A 19235-nucleotide genomic window follows, 5' to 3' on the forward strand; every position below is an offset into this window, starting at 1 on the left:
AGGACTTACAGAAAATAAACAGATGGAATTCAAGAAAAAGCAAAGCAGATCAGGATGTATTACATCCGATCTCACTAACTGACTTTTGCATCACAGGTTTTCTCACTTAGGAGGGTAGGATACATCATTCAGAGAACCTCTAAAGGAAGGGCCAATGGAAGGATAAAGCTTGTTTATCTGGACAAAATGGAATTCCATCCCAAGCACACAGCTGGTATTCTGTCCCAGTCACTTCATTTTTTTGTATCTTAGATTGGTGCTGCTCGAGGCCTGCATAAGGTGTAAAGAGGAATTCCACTGACCCCTGTTAGAAGAATTTGGCTAATGGATGCTGTTCTCTGTAAACCTCTAACCAAGATGTGGCCTGGGAAACTCAGTTGTAGTCAATCTAATGGATATAGGAGTACTACCCAGTACCTCACCTTGTGCCAAGGATGCAGAAGTCTCCTCCAGCATGAGACAGATTGTGGACTTCCTCAGCAGGGGGAAGTTTCAGCATTAATCTGAATCTGCCCAGTTGCAAATATGATACACTGCTATTTGGCATGTCTGAAGCATTCATTCAGCCTTATGCTGAAGACACAGGATAGACAAAGACCCACTGAAACCTTAAGCAAGTCTGACAATCCATCAAGGCACTTTTGGAAACTCGAGACAGGGAATCCCACTCGTTAATGAAATTTTGCATGTAAAAATATGTATACACAAAATACTTAATTTTTGCTTTAGTTTCTGGAATGAGAATGGTGGCTTTAAAATACCTCTAGCTGCAACTTTCCTGACATCTGTACTGTCTCTTTGTGATGGCAGTGTCCTAAAGCTGGTGACAGGAGGTAGGGAAGGCATAACCATGCCCCTGTAAGAAAAGAGAGGCAACAGCAACAGCTCAGCCACTGGCAAAGTAATAGTTAATGAGAAAGTACTGCAAACTTTATACCAAAGCACATGCCATAAAATAACCTGTGTCAGATAAGCTCCTTCCTGCTTTTGCATTGCTAGTTCTTTTGCCAGCTGGGGGGTTTTACAAAACCAAACAGAAAGTGGAAGTGTTGTTGCTTTAAAGCATGTGATCTGATGTGTAAGAGATTACATCCTCCCAGGGAGGAGTTTTCAGGGAGGAAGGCAGTGTTCAGCTCATAAATATCTGGGACGGAGTGCTTCTGTCCCATCTGCTTTGTTCTCACTGGTGAGGAGCAGCATTCCTGTTTGTCCATAGCCAGCAGCATGGTCGATTCTTTTGTGAACAGCAAACTCGGAGATAATAAAGTTACTCTTTTTGTAAAGGGATCCTGCCCTTACTGCAAGAATGCCATAGCGCTGCTCAAGGAATTCAACTTTCTGCCAGGATGCCTGGAAGTGGTTGATATCACTGGGATGGATGACGTCCAGGATTACTTCCAGAAAACAACAGGACAGCGAACCGTAAGTTCCGGTGCTTGTTTCTGAATTCAGTGCCAGAGGACAGCCTGGGCAGCTGTCACTGAAGGTGAAGAGAGGCCTCTTTTCCGAGCACTTTATTTTCAGTAAAACGGTTCGGGTTTCAGGGTGAAGCCCCACCCCTCCCTATTTTTGTAATTGCTCTCTGCCTGGAGGCACTGCTGCTCTCTAGCAGCGCTGTTACTGTGAAGCTGCTGTATAGATCTGTGTGGCTGTGCTTTTGTGCCTGGGGCTGCGGCACTCCAGTAATATTTCATACATTTTCCAAATCTGTCTGTTGTTGCAATGAGCAGAGGCACAGAAAAAGCCGTATGTTGGATCTGTCTGCAGATAGGCGGGTATGGAAGGTAACTTAACAGTCACACTGTGATCAGAAGTTCCATCAACAGTTGTGCTTTGAAGTTGCATAAATCAGCACAGGTGTGTTTGGAAAGGAGAGAGAGTGTAGAGCTATGAGTTTCTCTGAATTTGGACTTTTGTTTCACCCTGCAGTGTAAAGTGGAAAAGCATTCTGAATTGCCTCATTTCATCCGGCAGCAGAGTAAGACACTATGCTTGCAAAACCTATCATCCGCTTGTTCTGAAGCTTAATTAAACAATTACATTTGTATTACGGAGCAAAGCTATGTGCTGGAGTTTCAGGAATTAATTTCCTCAGAAACGCTGACATGCTGATGGGTCAGTTCATGCGTCAGAGTGAGTTGTGCCCTCATGAAACAAACACGCCTTTTTCCTCCCATTCAACCCAAACTGCACTAATGAACAACAGCTTCTTGTAGTGAAGCTGAAGAGAAATGACTGGTATCTGCATTTCTGGGGCTTTTTCCATGCTACTGGGGTGCCATGGATTTTGTCCCCACTGTGTGCCTAGAGAAAGCTGGGGAAAATCCAGGCTTGCATTGATTCTAGGACTTCTGCATGGCCCTGCAGGGGCTGTCCTGGTCTCTATTCATCAGCGCTACCTGCCATCTCCCATGAAGTCCCTGCGCTCAGCATCAAGCCAACTTCTTGGCTTATATTCCATTTGGTTTTCCTACTTTCAGCCACTTAGAGGCAATGAGACCTTCTTTCTCACTGCCCCCACTCTATGCTCGGGAACGTGGGGCCAAATGGACTCACTCACCCTGATACCACCATAAAACTTCAAACCCTCTTGGGGTAGCTGGCTCATGTGTGGTTATTCTACAGCTCTTGGGGTAACCAGTTCTTTTGCTTATCCTGCCTCTGACGTGGTTACAACAACATATTAGCAGCTAAGCTACTCCTTGCATGTCCCACAGGTGATCTTGCTCAGCTTCCTGGGAAGGGCGTGCGACAGCCAAGCATCCTACAACTCATCCTAGGGCTGCTGAAGAGCCCCAGTACTCTCATTTCGCACTGACTTCGACTAAATACCTCTAATGATTCTTCCCACAGCCTCAGCCTGTTGTAGCACCTAGACTCACTGTATCTTTTGGGAAAGTGTAGTACATATGATGTCTCCCCTCCTTACCGCAGTAGGTACACTGCTACATGCCGATGGCTGTCCCTGTGGACAGGCCATAACTCACACTGTGAGCTCAGTCACAGCTGTGGATTTGAGCTGTGCTAGCAATGTCAGTGGGACTGTGAAAGCAGCAGTACTTGCCCAGCAACAGGGGAATTCAGGATGGAGAGGATGGTTAGCTTAGCTAATGGAGTCAGGCACTGAAAGTAGCAGGTGATTTCACAGCAGGGGAGGGACTGATAGCATTAGTAACAAGAGAAGCTGCACACAGAAAGAGGAAGCAAATTCCCAGGATGATAAGACATATTTTTATGGCCAGTGAGGTAAGTCATTACTGAACACAGAAAGCAAAATCCCAGCAACAGAGGCATGGGGGAGAGGGTTTGCTTGCACTATGTTTCACTCAGTGAGAACAAGCAGATGCTGAGTGTGCCCAGGTCAGGTCTCACAAGACTTGTCTTCCCTGGTGCTGCAATTATAACTACAGAACTGCTTGTCTTGGAAGGGAGCTTCAAGCCTAACCAGTTACAAGCCCTGCCATGAGCAGGGACACTTCCCACAAGACCAGGCAGCATGGGACCTCATCCAGCCTCATCTTATGGGAACACACACGCCTTGAAGAGGTCTTGGATGATAAAGTTCAGTAATTGTTCCTAATCTTTAGGAAAGCCTTTTATTAATATCTTGACTGCACCAATTGCCTGTCCTCTGCACTCAGTCATCAGATAAGCGGCCTCCTGGTAGACACTAAAGTTGTCTGTCTGTTGCCACAGACTTGAGGAGATGGCTGGCTGCTACTGCATGTTCTGAGCGTGCCATCACAGTGAGAGGAATTCATTCAACACAAAATGAGGAATGAGTGAAAAGGACAGATGTGATGAAAAGGGACAAGAATAGGTAAGGAAATAGTAGATAGCCTCTTTAGCACAAAGTCAGCTCCCTAGGTAAATTATCTCCATAGTTTTTCTTGTCACTGAGTACTGATTAAGCTGTATCTCTCCTCCAGGTCCCTCGTGTGTTTATTGGGAAAACATGCATTGGAGGATTTTCAGATCTGCAGAAGATGGAACAGCAGCTCCCCACGATGCTACGTCAGATTGGTGCTCTGGTGTAGCTGAAGGGTAGGTAGTAGGGAGTGCTCCCAGGCCAACTGCAATTCTTTTCTTGGTGCTACAGATAGAATCTGAGGCAATCCATGGCAAGGGCAACCTTTGATGGCACACCTGGGTAATGTACACAATGTAACGTGATAGAGGACAAGGTGCAGCTAATTTCAGTACACACAGCAAGGCTTATGCCCTTTTGCTTCCTCTGTGAAAGGCTTACAGGCAGTCAGCAGGCCAGCTCTGTCTACGGGACTAAAGATGTTGGGTAGTTCCTAATCTGAATTCTGTAATCAAATATCTCCTAGATTATCTTCTTTCAGTTGTAAGCTGGGAAATTACTGAAACTGATTTGTCATTGCTGTTGTTTTCCTTTCCATCTGTAGTACTAAAGCTTAACTAGATGGAGCAGTGTTGTGTGCCTTTATGCAACACAGAAGTCCAAATTCACCTCTGAGGTCCCCAGGGGCAGCATTTACATTATGAAACATTTGACAGCACACATTTCAGTATGTCATATCAGGATCTAGCCTGAATTGTTCAACTTTCCTTTTGTATTTATTTCTCTTTTTTATTGTCAGAAAACAGAGCCTGCTGCTTTAAAAAGAACTCTCTCACTGCTCTAAAGAAGATAGCCTCTTACTGTATTGTAAATGGCTTTAAAGAACAATTGGACACTGTGGTAGATGTACTGCACTTTTTTGCTACCAAGATAATGCACTTCTGTGAGACAGCTATACAACATACCTGTTTCTGTTTTAGTGATTCTAAGGGCTGTGCTGATCCATATGCATGAGCTAGTGAAAATTGTGAGTGGAAACTTTCTAGTCAGAAGGGAAAGATCTGTCCGCGTAAGAGAACATTTCAGCTAAGTCCTAGCAGGCTGAGTTTAAACCTGCCCAGCAATGTAGAAGGATCCCAAAGTGGGTGCCCAGAGAAACAGGATTATACTTGTGCTAGCAAGGAGCAGGGCTTGATGTGCTGTTAGCCTGGAGATATGCTGCAGCAGGGAATCTCCAAAACAGAAAAACTGCACTCAGATTAAGTCTGTGCAGATGCTGAATGTGTTTGCAGTGTTTAATGCAGAGTGGTAGGGGCCCTGGCACAGCTGCCCAGAGAAGCTATGGTGCCCCATCCCTGGAGGCACTCCAGGCCATGCTGGATGGAGCCCTGGGCAGCCTGAGCTGGTGGGGGGCTGCCTTGCCCACAGCAGAGAGTTGGAACTTTAAGGTCTCTTCCAACCTAAATGATTCTGTGATTCTATGATTCTGTGAAACGTCATGAAGAGAATGAACAGCATGAAGAAGAGCTGTTCAACATGTAAACCAGAGTGGTTTATGTCCCTGGGTTTGCAAATATGCCTCAATAGGAGGCTGCTAGCAGACTAGAGGAGAGCCAGACAATAGAAATACCTCATACAAGTAATGGCCTGAGAAGGGATCATGCTTCTCTGATTGTTACAGTCAACAAAGCCCATGCAATCAGGAGGCTCAAAAAGAGGCATTTGCAGATTCATTGTGAGGCCAAGAATATAGCTGGATCCAGCATCTGGGATGCCATACAGTATTAGTTAGTGGTCTGAATCATTTCACAAGGCCAGGGATATAGCTGGATAATTCCTGGCCTGGTGAAATGATTCAGACCACTGACTAATTTATGGTAACCGAGATGCTGGATTACATGTGAATATGCATGACACAGAGCACACTAATTCCTGAGAAGGGAGAAGAGCTTTCACAATCCTGTGACTATCCTATCTGTACAATACCTGGAAGTGCTAGTTTGTGACTACAGGCATGCTGCTTTCATGTTTGACAAAAATCTCTTAACATGGCAACCATCAGGAATTTAACACAGGATTCTTGCTCCTCTTGTATCATAAAGCCACAGGAATCAGATTCCTGGTCCCAGCACAGAAGAGCAAATAGTGGCAGCCCGTGGCATGTTTTGGGACTGCCATAGTGCATGTCACTTCTACAGAACAAGAGACAACATTCTGGCCCTTCCTAACTGCGCAGCATGAACCTGGCTCTGCAAGCTTCACAGTAAAGTCACAACTGAGTCCAGCCACACGGTCTGGAATTTTAAGGTAGATTTTGCTATTCTTAGCAGTAAGGAGCAAAGACAGCTAAGTAAGTTGTGACTCCCAGAGTGGTCCTTGCAGAAAATTTCAGCACAATGAAAAACCTGCGAAGAAACACTTGGTGCTGAAAGCACCTGTCATGTTTTACTGTGGATCAGAATATTCTGAGATACTGTGATTACCAAGTGAAGCCAAAGGGAGACCACCCTCTTCTCCAACCTGCTTGGGTCCCTGTGAAAGGCACTGATGCCCTTAGGCATATCAGTTTCTACCACTGTCTGTCCATTGCCTCCTTCTCATGCACACAGCTAGGAACTTTATTACAGGAGGCAGTCATGTTGGTCAGGCATGGTTTGCCCTCAGTGATTATTAACCCATGATGATTATTTCCAATCATCCCCTCCTCCTTCACATGGCTAGAAATGCTTTCAAGGATGAGTGGCTCTAGGGACAGAAGGGAAGGATTTTTGGCCTCAGCAATGATCTCACAAGTCTTTGTTCACCCATTTCCTACTCTAAAGACAATAGACACTTTAGAAGCTGTATTTATTGTCCACTGATATCCCTTGCAAGTCACATCTCAAAACTAGCACTGGTTTCTCTGGCATCATCCCTACGCACCTGGGCAATGCTTCCAAATTCCTCCTGTCTAGCCTGTCTCTGCTTCCAGCTTCTGTGTGCTGCCCCTTCATGTCAGAGACTTGCTGTGAGATCTTTGTTTAGCCAAGCTGGCCTCCTGATGCATCTGCTTACTTCCTGGAGTGCTGGACCCCTTTCACACTCAGGGTAGGGCAGAGAAGCTAAAAATATACATCTGTGGTGGTAGACAGAAAGTCTCTTAAGAAACTGAGCAGTAATAAAAAGTGAGAAACAGAAGGTAGACACTGCAATGGGCTGTCCTTGGTCCTCAGTTGTACACAGGAGGAAGCACTGAAGGGACGCTGAGGTGCTTGTGACTTGTGGTAGGTAGCAGGTCAACTTGATGGTGCAGGCACTGCAAAGGAGAGCATCATCAGGCTGTCTCAGACTGAGCAAACATGCTGCATATGCTAAGTGTGTTGTAAAAAGAGCTGTCTGTATCTAGCATTAGAGCATACTGATGAGATAGTTGCTGGCTTGGGTCTGTTGCTCATGATCATCTAACATGCCATCAACAACCTGTTGTAGCATGCACTCAGAGAGGTTTTTCAACCTATATTCTTCTTATCCACAAGCTGAAATGCAACTAATTGTAGAAAGAGATAAGGATGCATTTGTGGGATTGGATGAGTAGAATTCTAAAACTGTGAGCTCTATACAGTAATGAGCTCAGTATCATTGCTGCTCCTTGAATTAAGCACAAAAGCAGTCAACTGGCTGAATTCCTTGCTTTACAAAGTTAGAGGCACTCATTTTTCTTAATGAACTGTTTTGATGTGATGATTTTTACCAAAGAAGACTGAGCTTATGTATAGTTATATGAAATGCATACAATGTGTATCTCGGACTCAAAACAGTGTGTATATATATACATATATATATACAGACATGCACGTATTTATCTATGTATGAATTATACATTTATATGTGCACACATACACAAAAGCAGTGTTTAAAAGGTCTCCAAATTCTGTCCTGTAATGGTATTTTATCAATGAAGTTATAGCAGTGACTCTTCCTTACAATGCTTCTGCTTTCAGGAGAGATGACCATGATCTGTGACCTTGCCATTTTGACACGTGTGCATCTTGGAACAGACTTCTTCAGCAGCTTTCTGTGAGATTGAATGCATGTTTTTGGGGATTGCAACTTCTCATTTCATTCATATGTACCTCAATATGTCACATCTCTTCATGCTTTCTGGGTTATGGAAAGAAGTTCAGACTGTTAAATGACTTAGCCCAATAAAATATACTTGAATGAAGTGGCTGAGTTCACCACTGTGTTTCTTCTACTGTGCAGGCCAACTCACACTCTCACTCTAAATGTCTCTTTTCTCTCTACAGTCCTTTTCCTATGTGTCTTTCCCAGAAGGCTTTCTGGAAACTCTTGGTATTTTCCATGTGCTTTAAAAAATATCGTTAAAATAGTTGGAGCAACACACATTGCTGTCATGCTGTAGCACAGCCTGAAACAAACACTGCAGCCTGTGGAGGTTACCCCAAGCCTTAAAACCTTATGGCTGAGATCTTATGACACGGTTGTAAAGGCCAGTGTAGCCCTATTTAGGTAAATATTTTCTTACAACACAGCTGCTGCAGGAAGTAGTATGAGCTTCCATTACTTCTGACTGCAATCTGAGAGTTACCTGAGACAAAGTATGCCTGGGGCTATGCAGCTGATTCAGAAAGCTGCTGGTTGAACAGTTCTCCACAGCACTGGCCCAAGGCAAATTCAAGTAAATAGTGTTGTGCAAGGAAGCATTCATGGGAAATGGGCAGTACAGCTACTGCCAGATCAGACTGGGTGAAGAGCTGTGAAAACTTGGCATTCAAATGATGCTGTGTCCAAAACTGAAAGCTTAAGTGTTTGGGTTTTTTTCCAGTTGATTATGAGGAAAAACAAGCAAACAAACAAACAAAACCAACATAAAACCCTTCTCAATTATTTTCACTATGATTATTTCACTCCTTAAAAAAGTCCTCCTTCCCTCCCTCCCTCCCTCCCTTTCACCCTTTCTGCCTTCCTTCCATTAAACATTAAAAAATGGAATTATGAGCTTTTTAAAATGAACTTATTACTGGAATTATGAGCTTTTATGAACTCTTTATTTTTATTATTATTATTATTATTATTTAATAAGCCTAGTACCTGAAGCTTATTTTAGTTTTGATAAATATGTTAGCCTTTGGGATTTGCTGGACAAGCAAAGGTCTAAGTGGAAGAATGCAGACCAGTTTTGGGGCCACCTAATCAAACATGGCCATGAAAAAAACTGCCCCCTGAGCACAGTCACTCTCCCTGTGGTGGGGCAGCATGAGACAGCATGAGTCACCAGCTCATTGAGAAGCCATGCAACCCATTCTCACTGTAAATTCCACAGGTGAGTCAACTCTGGTTGCTTGTCTTTGTTAAACTTATAAGATAAAGATGCTGTGGACATGCCTGGAAAGCAATGACAAACACGGAAACTTAATTATTAACAAGACTAAAGTCCTTTAGCTCTCAGCAGAACAGCAATCATCACATTACAATCAGTCTTAGCTTAAGATGACTTATGAGAATTTGTGTGTTTACATTTGTTCAGCATATCTTAACACTGCTCCTGGGAAAGAGCAGTCTGTAAATATGAAAAGGTCGGTGCAGACATTTCTTATATTTCATGGTAGGGTCTTTTAAAACATTGCTCAGGCAAAATTTACTGTTGCCAGTTCTTTTCCAATTCCTATTTACAGCTAGATTTTTCACAGGGTGAAAAGCTTAACACCTTATGACAAAGTCCAAATGTATTCCTATCCACTGAATCAGAAACAACATTAAGAGTAATCTGCTGTAGAAGTTTTCTTTCTGTGCTCACGCTGGTCTGCAGTTGAGACTGTACAGGATTTCAGATGATGGGCAGTACTCATGGCTTCTGACAATGATGAGAGCAACTGTTCAGTAAGTGTTAAATCTACAGCCACAATTCTCTATTTTTAGTGCTTCAAAAAGTCACATTGACTCCCTTTTTGGCTTAACACTTCTGAAAAGTGCTATTTTTGGGTCACATCTGTCATAAATCAAGTACTGCCACATAGGTCTCAGCAAAAGGCTGAAATATTTGGCCTATAACAATATCTTCTATGTGTTTTTTAACAAGTAAAGAGCTGACCTATCTAGCTGTGTAACTGTATCACTTTTTGCAAGCTAAGCTATGAGAAAAAAAGTAAAAATAGCTAAATTCATCATTTTTCATGCAATTTTACCACCTATAAAGCACTACTATAATGCTCTTTGCTTGTGAAATGCAGTTCAAATTTAGAACAGATGACCATGCTGACACACTCTGACTCTGCAGTTTTTCTCCCCAGCAGTGGGCGAACAACATCTCAGGATCCATGCTGCAGTGTGAAGCACCCACAGCATTGTCTCTGTGCATCACCCTATGCAACACCCATCTCTTCTTTTCAGGAAAATTATGTTCATAGAGAAACAATGTGAATCACAGAATTGTAGGGGTTGGAAGGGACCTCTAGAGATCATCAAGTCCAACCCCCTGCCAAAGCAGGCTCCCTACACCACATCACACAGGTAGGCGTCCAGGCGGGTCTTGAATATCTCCAGAGAAGGAGACTCCACAACCCCCCTGGGCAGCCCGTTCCAGTGCTCCGTCACCCTCACCATAAAGAAGTTTGTGTGCGCATTCGTAAGGAACTTCCTATGCTCCAGTTTCTGTCCGTTTCCCCTTGTCCTGTCTCCACACACTGCTGAAAAGAGTCTGGCCACTCCACTTTGCCCCCCACACCTCAGATATTTATAGACCTGGATCAGGTCCCCTCTCAGTCTTCTTTTCTCAAGGCTAAACATACCCAGTTCACTCAGCCTTTCTTCATAGGGAATATGCTCCAGGCCCTTCACCATCTTAGTGGCCCTCCACTGGACTCTTTCCAAGAGATCCCTGTCTTTTTTTGTACTGGGGAGCCCAGAACTGGACACAATATTCCAGATGAGGCCTCACCAGGACAGAGTAGAGGGGGAGGATCACCTCCCTTGACCTGCTGGACACGCTCTTTTTAATACACCCCAGTATGCCATTGGCCTTTTTGGCCACAAGGACACACTGCTGGCTCGTGGTGAATCTGTCGTCCACCAGGACACCCAGGTCCCTCTCAGCAGAGCTCCTCTCCAGCAGGTCTTCCCCCAGCCTGTACTGGTGCATGCAATTATTCCTCCCTAAGTGCAAGACTCTATGGTTTTTGTAAAACCTCATCTGGTTTCTTACTGCCCAGCTCTCCAGCCTGTCCAGGTCTTGCTGAATGTCAGTACAGCCTTCAGGTGTGTCAGCCTATCCTTCCAACTTTGTATCATCAGCAAACCTGCTGAGCATGGCCACTTTCCCCTCGTTAAGGTCATTGATGAAGATATTGAACAAGACCGGACCCATCACCAACCCCTGGGGAACACTGTTAGTTACAGGTCTCCAACCAGACTCTGCACCACCAACGATGACCCCCTGTGCTCTGCCAGTCAGCCAGTTCTCAACCCACCTCACTGTCCACTCATCTATCCCACACTTCCTCAGCTTTGTTATAAAGATGTTGTGGGAGATGGTGGAAATAGCACAAATCATTTGAATAATCAGATGGATATTAACATTTTCTGGCTAAGACATCATCCATGGTCTGAGGACCAGAGAGTTCAAATTTGACATGCTTCTATTTTTCCCCATTACCACAGGTATGAAAATAACACTAGTAGGATTTACATCAGCAGCTGGAGTTTCTAAGAGGAGCTGAAATTATTCAGGTGTGCAACAGACACAGACAGAGAGGCATTAAGATGTTACTGCCAAAAAATCTGGTCATCTTTCCTGGATGTTCAATTAATTTCTACAGATCAGTTAGTTTCTACAGCTTTTACAATGGATGATTCTGACTAGAATTTCTAATAGCCAGGAAGAGAAATGGGAAAAAAAAAAAAATTAAAAAAAAAAAAGGAAGAAAAAAAAAAAGGAAAACACTAAAAATGAACCCAGTGGTGAGTATGGGATTTAACCATGCTGCATCATCATTTTTATCTTGATAACTCTGACAGGTAGATGGTTCATTAATGAATCTATTAGAAAATGACTACTAAAAGCACATTTCACAGTCTTACATGTCCTCATTGCCTCTGCTGGTAACTCTTAACATAATGACAGCAAAATCTCTCTGTTTACACTTCCGCTTCAAAAGAGAAATGCCCAGCAACAGCCATGAATCGCGGGTACTATCCTATACAGAGTGCAAACACAGTAATTCACTGCCACTGCACTTAGTGCTCAGTGAGATGAACAGAAGAGGAAGGCCTACTTTCAGAAGACTTATGGTAATATTTAAAGAGGTTCAGCAACATACCCCAACCTGGCAGGTAAAATAAGCATACATCTGTGCACATCTGATCATTTATTTTCAGAGATCAAAGATAACTTTTTCTAGCTGCCAAATCTTAGGATACATAATCAGATATGGATTTTATGCTTGGATTTGGAGTGCATTCAGATACATTCCTGTTCATGATTAGGGATGTGTTGCTACAGCTTATAGGCAAAACTCCTAACATGACAAATAACTAAGTGTGGGAATATAAGAAGGACTGCACAGAGCAGCAGCTGTGGAGCAAGATAAACAGCATGAGAACCAAAGACACCTCTAGAAGAAGAACAGCTCGTGGCTCTGATTGGATAAGCGCCCACATGAACAGTTGAAGAGTGTTTGTGGAATTCTCTGTTGACACGTGGATGGGAAAGCTATAGGGGTGAATGGGAAAAGTAGAAAAAGAGAGCTTGTGAAGGTGTATAAGTGATGTGAGAACTTCTAATAAATGATTTGGATTATTCACATCTGAGTCTGTGTATAAGATGCTGTAAATGAGACTGATCAGGAAAGGGAATGTTGACTTCTAAAGAAATTTTAAAATTCTGAGAAGTTCACACATGAAGCTCATATGGCACTTCAGATGATAAATGTGTTTAGGGAATGTCAGCCATGCAAGAAGACTGGCGTGAACTGCAGAAATGCGAATAACTTCCCACCAACCCTACTGAGCAGGTGTATTCAGAACTGCAGCTGTTCAGCCTCTCCCATATTCTTGGCTGAACTATTATTTCCACTTCAAAGCAAATTCTACAGAATGAACTAGATGGACATTTTAAGGGTAAAAAAAAATAAATAAAAATAAAAAATAGCTGGAGCAGAATAGCTCTTTGGCATGTGCTTTGGTTTGCTAGCACACTGCATGTAGTGCAGCAGAGGACTTGAGTGCTTCCCACGAGTGCTGATGAGCAGCCTATACCCCATCAGCAAAATGTCCTGTGCACGACACAACTGAAGAGCCAACCCTGGATGCAGCACAACCTTACCAGAAGTGCAGTACTCCAGTGCTATTTTGTTTCTTTTGCAGTATATTGTTACACTTCATGGGGAAAGAACACAGTGCACTGACAATGCCAGACGTACAAGCTGACCATAAAAGCATGAAATATTTCAGCCAGTTAAGTTCTTCTGTAAGCTGTACAAAGATCACAGTTTTGGTTTTGTTTTTTGTTTTTCCTCACAGGGTATTGAACTCTTCCCCAGTTTGTGCTTACCCAGTTCTTGCTTGTGTTTCTCTGTCACGTTGCCTCTTGATTCTGGTGCGCCAAAGCAATTTACTGTTTTCTTTCTAACCCTTTTCTAACAGCTGAGACTGAATTTCATCAAGTACCTCCAACTCACATTCTCTCCTAGTTTCATTTCTTTTCCCATCTCCTCCACATCCACTGCACCTGCCGAGTCCCAACACCAGTAATGTCCTAGCCCTGCTGCCCAGCTGTGAGCCAGAGCTACTCTGTTTGTCTGAACACTGGAAAGTATTTATTTATTTTAAGGGTGATTGACCTCTGGGACATGTTGCCCAGAAAGGTTTTTGTGCCTCCTTCCATGGAGACAAAAAGCCATATGGACATAATCCTGGGTAACATGCTCTCGGCATCCCTACTTGAGCAGGAAGCTTGTACCAGATGATCTGTGGATGTCCATTCCAACCTCAACCATTCGGTAATTCTGTGGTTCTGTAAAAGCCCTGCATGGCCTTCCTAAGCCCCAGCAAAACATGGAGCAGGACCTCTTGCTTTTAATGGCGAAACAAGCCATGGAGTGTCTGCATTTGTTGCAGAGAGTTGCTTTGACAGATGCCTCCTCTGGGGTGATGTTCTGCAACAAGCCTCCAAGTATTTGGAATTCATTTGGAGTTATTTGCAGTGTGTTATAAGAGTCCCTCAACTAGCAAACAATAACTGGATAGGCTTTTCAAGTAGAGCTGCAGTACTGAGATCTTCCTGCCTCTTACCGAGAGGTATAGTGGCACCGCTTTCTGTAATTACTCAGCTTTGTCTCACCTCATTTTATGTGAGTAACAAGCATTGTTGAGAGCTGACGAGACAGATTAATTGCTCTTTGCTGCATCACTATCAAGAAAAGCTATGCAAAATACCTTACACATTTACTGTTCTCAGTGAAGACAGTGTCTGGGCTTGTTAGATGATGGCTAACAATCCAGATGGCAACGTGATTCTAAGTTTAGAAATGAATAAGTAGCTAAATCCTCTTGGTCTAACATAGAACTGTTCATAAAAACTTTTAAGAATTCATCTCAGATTGACAGGAAGAGGCAGAAAATGTCATTGAATGCAGAGGGCCTTAATTTAGAGTCTGAGGAAATACTGCAGTACAAGGTTACTTATTTTTTCCCTCACTTATCACCTCACACATTAATGGTAAGTGAAAAAGCTATATAAATATTTCCTACATTAATCACAAATCTAACACAAATGACAGAATAATGATGAGAATGACTAGAGAAAACCTTTTTATTTTTTAACAAAATTTTAAATATTAATCCTAATAACGTACATTTAGCCATGGAAAATTAAAAGAACAAGCATATGCATAATGGAATAATGTTTATTCCTTCTGATTTTGTTTTCTCAAATAAAATACACCAACACCTAATGGACTGTAGCAGAGATTCTTTAATTATACTGTGGAAAACACTATTAGTGCAGAAATGTTTTTTATTAGTCTCTATAGGTCTTAGTGCTAGGTTAGGACAAGCAAACACATATACATGGTGCAAATTATACGGTATCATCTATTACTTAAATACAACTCTACTTCTAAAAGAGAGTTCCAAGAGTTATCTCTAATGAAAGATTCAAAAGTCAAATTTCCACCTAAATGTCTGTCCAACACTGTAACCTCAAACCCTCTGAAACCTGCCCAGCTACTGCCTAAGGTTACCCACATTCACCACCTGCCTCCTTCTTTGAGCCCAATGTTCCCAGTGCTCTTGGAGTCAGGAGATGCTGGGACCTGCACAACCCTTCTGAGCTGGCATTGAGACATCTGGGTCTCTGCCTGCCACCCTCAGTGCCGTGTAAGAAATGTAGTTTAGAACGCCATCATGTTGAGGCAGCTGCTGGTTCTGTGGGCTCTGTTTAGATGCAAATCATAGTTTTTACAGAGAAAAAGCCCTGGGGCTGTTATAAAATCAGAAAACTAGTTCACTCTGTAATATGTTGTTTATAAGAGCTTGGCAAGTATCTTAAACCGAACAGGAGGCCACTAATAGGCTAACTCTGTGGACTGCCTGTAAAACATCTTGAGCAGCACATTTCCTACAGTAGTAAAACATCAGTTTTCCTCTGCCTCTTCATATTCACTTGTTTAAATAATTCATTCCAGCCGCTTCCTATATTTTAATTGATGCCGTATCAAAGATCCTAACATATTCTTCATACAAAGTTAATCACAAATACCAAACTTAATAGGCAATAATTTGTGATCCATTACCTGTTTGTACTGTACTGTCTATCAGAAGACTGAAAAAATACTGTCATCAACTAACCAAGCATTATGAGCTACTCTCAGCTGGATTTTCAAATGTCAGGCAATCAGTTTTAGAAATACCTTTAGGACAAGCACATTTCTACAGAAAATCATCACAAAGGATAAAAAATGAAAATCAGCAATTACAATTATTCTAAGAATTTAAATTTCTCTCATGTTCTACATTTGCAAGGTTAACATAGCTCCACCTGATACAGGTGGCATTATGGGGATACTCAGTACAGTGGAAAGCTGTTTTAATGCCTGAATAATAACATGCGGTAAACCCGTGAATAAATAATAAATATCTTTACATTGCCTGGTTTCTCTGTATAAAACCTGTGATTACCACAGTATCAAAACACTGGCTGGATACAAAGATCATATACCCATTAAGCCTACTTAAATCTCTATAAAACATTTGCATAAAGTTAAAAATAGTCTCTCATCATACCTTATCTAAACTTAAATTACTGGCAAAATACAAATTTCTACCCAAAAAAAAAAAAAATAGGACTGGGAAAGCTTTCAAAGCATTAAAAATTTAGGACTGCATGCAATACAGGCAAACATTCACATAAATTTGCCTCAATTTTGTACAAAAAGTCAGTATGAGTCATATGGACCGTATCATCAGTGATCAAGCTGGCTGCTGATACAGAAGCATGCACTGACTGAGCATGCAGCCAGGCACCCAGGCAAGTTCAGCTGTGTGCCCATTCCTGTTTGTGACTTTATGCTCAGAGAAAATACAAGTTTTACTTCTACCTAGCCAGCTAATTTATGCTTTTAATTTCTACTAAGGTCAATGACGTAATTAGGAAAAAAATACCCTTTCTGTAAATATAAGTAAAATACAAATTTATTTCCTAACCTTTTTTTTTTCCCCAGCTTTTTTTTTTTTTTTTTTTTTTTCAGTGATCTTGAAAAAGCAATGCAATGCTCTGTATATGTGCAAGATGAAGTGATATCTTGTCTTTTAATGAACTCTAAGGTCTCTTGACAAGCTAAAAATAAAGGTGATTTGTCATTCTTACATAAACTGATCTTAGAATTTCCAGCCTGCACTAGCCAGCCAAGAGAAAAAATTTACGTTCTCTTTCCCAGAATAGAACACATTGTTCTACCCTTATGCAAAACATCGCCAGAAAGAAAGAAATGTTCCTTTGATTCTAGCATGGAATTTGAAAAGAAAAATTTGCCTATGAAAATTTTATGAGGTGTTAGAAAACAAAAAACAAACTCATAAGCAGAAAGGATCCAGCTCTAGCAATTTACAGCTCCATCTTCATCTCACAGACAGTTTCCTGGTACATTTGAGATGCTCTGCTGTGAAATCTGGGGGAACACCCAATTTTTTCAGTCTTTCCTTTGTTTTTCTAGGCTCAGATAACACACAACAAATCTAAGGGTAAATGGCAATGTGGAACTGGAAAAAAAAAAAGTACAAAAAGACTGATAAAACTATGCTCAGATAGATACTCTCACTGTAAATGTTGGGTTCATTTCTCATTACATTAATACATACTACAATATTAATGGTAAGAGGAATGAATCAAGTCTCTGATCCAAAGAACGTACTCTTAAAGGCTGTCTGCTGCTGAAGAGTCAGCCTTTGCACAGTTCTTTGCTTCTTGTACCTGAGAAAGTAACCATGCATTCGGAAAGTATGGACATACATACAGTATGACCTCACTAACAAGCGCTCTACAGATTATGAAAGCAGGCTGTCTTATCTTATTTACTGGGAGGAAAAAGTATTCTTATTTCTAGACATTTGGCAGGCACTCAAGAATATACTGATGCATAGGCACTACCCAGGATTAAAATGTCTGATTATACAACTGTAAGAGTCCTACTAAAAGAAAGGAAAAACTTAACTTGGAGTAGAAAATTAATGCTTACTAAAGCATATATTAATCTTACCTTTTATTTTGCAAACTAAAAAATTGCAGTAAATTTTTGTGTTTTGAGACATTCTGACTTGGCCTCTCAGCATCCTAGCAGTGATTATCTTACTTCTACTATACACAGATTTAGAAAAAAAAACATTTTCAACAGCTTAGCAGCTAAAAATGACCATGACATCCAATTAAAAAGTGGAGCGGATGTCAGTCGTGACATGACCCAGTTTAAAGTCTGTAAATGCAAAATCCTCATACCTCAAAAATTCTTAATTATACATTTCTTACAGCTTAAAGGAGAAAAAAAGTAGAATATTTTATTACCAAAGTGAAGTATATTAGTAAGTGTGCTACAGTATTGCATACAGTGCTCAAGGGTACACCAGAGTTCATTTTTGCTGTTGATACGTTTATTGTATTGTACATATGATCCCCATTTAGACATTTCCCAGCTGAGATGCACTTCCAGTATGTTCAGTCTCCTTACATTACTGTGCAGTGGCACTTCTGAGAGTGGATGTAATTCCTGTATTCAGCAAGTTGCTTCAGGTACATATTGGATGGCCATCTGTGCATCTCTACGAAATTGCGCTCCTCCACTGAACAAAGCAATAAACAAATTAACCGTAATCTATACACAGTCATGAATATACAGGCTGCATAAATTCTCTCAAATTTGTTCAAAAACATCATGGATAGAAATGCAAATAAAATAGTAAAGTTGAAATTGCTGTTGTTCCTTTTATCTAGATCTTACTGCAGTGCACAGTGTGAAAGTTTTTAGATGATGTTCCCTTGCTACTGTCAGTAATAAATATGTTCCATAATAAAACATATATAATACTTATTAAAGAGAGAAGGGAGATCATCCTAAAGAAGGACAGTTTTTATACTCAGAAGATAATTAAATGTGGGAATGAACTGCAAGAACTTTTCCATGCTGAAACACAGTAAAGGAGGGTATTTCAATCTCTATGCCACTACTTTGCCTTGAAGCTACAAAAAACAAGGTGAAGAGGTCAGTTAAGAAGTTAGCAAGATTTTTGTCCTTCATTCCATGTTTTCTATCACCAACACCATAAAATCACATAACAGAGTCATTAGTCACAGTATTTAGGTAAAATCTCCTTGCCTTTACGCAAGTATGCATTTTCATCCCTATGCACCAGTCATACCCAAATTATCCTGCATCAGTCTCAGACCAAGTGGAACAAAGAACAAACTACAGAAGAGATCTTGAAGAATGGTGAGGAAGAAAATTTACATTAGTAACAAGCAATAGGAAGGTATATTAGTAACAGGCAATATGCAGCATCTTTCATTTATCTTCTGCAGAATGCAGAGATGCTTTTGAAGATTTCAAGATTCCACCCATAGAAAAAGAATTAGTAATCAACTCCCTCATGCTCCACTGTTCTCCTTGAAACTGGGGATTATGTTATATAGGGATGTTCTGGACAACACAGGTCACCTATCAGTAACTGCTGACAGCTACCATTGAGTTTCCACTAGAGCTGTGCCTGTGAGAGTACTGGTGTCCTGCAAGCCAGAACAGAATGTTTTCACCTGGTCCACATTTTTTATACTTGCACCCTCATTTCTTGCCTCCAGCTTTCTCAGCACAAGGTTGGTGGATCAGGACATGCTGATCTCCCAATGATTTGTGTGGAAGTGGCTCATAGGAAAGAGAAAAGCAAA

The 19235-nt window shown here is 41.5% G+C and overlaps 2 protein-coding genes across 2 annotated transcripts in view; one reads left to right on the plus strand and one right to left on the minus strand.

The window, feature by feature from the left end:
- Positions 1-1167: 1167 nt before the first annotated feature.
- Positions 1168-8012, plus strand: GLRX (glutaredoxin). The gene is made up of 3 exons (XM_015849689.3): positions 1168-1422; positions 3930-4044; positions 7789-8012. Exons 1-2 carry the CDS (start codon positions 1225-1227, stop codon positions 4035-4037), a joined length of 306 nt encoding a protein of 101 aa, XP_015705175.2. The 5' UTR covers positions 1168-1224; the 3' UTR covers positions 4038-4044; positions 7789-8012.
- Positions 8013-14597: 6585 nt separating this feature from the next.
- The window catches only part of RHOBTB3 (Rho related BTB domain containing 3), a 28015-nt gene continuing 23377 nt past the window's right edge, over positions 14598-19235 (minus strand). The window contains exon 13 of the mRNA XM_085530023.1: positions 14598-18136. Coding sequence (XP_085386149.1) covers positions 18021-18136 — 116 coding nt within the window. The 3' untranslated portion in view covers positions 14598-18020. The remainder of the gene's footprint in view (positions 18137-19235) is intronic.

Source organism: Coturnix japonica, chromosome Z (genome assembly GCF_054131305.1).
Source record: "Coturnix japonica strain WE chromosome Z, WE-NBRP24, whole genome shotgun sequence".
In the NCBI taxonomy this organism is placed as follows: domain Eukaryota; kingdom Metazoa; phylum Chordata; class Aves; order Galliformes; family Phasianidae; genus Coturnix; species Coturnix japonica.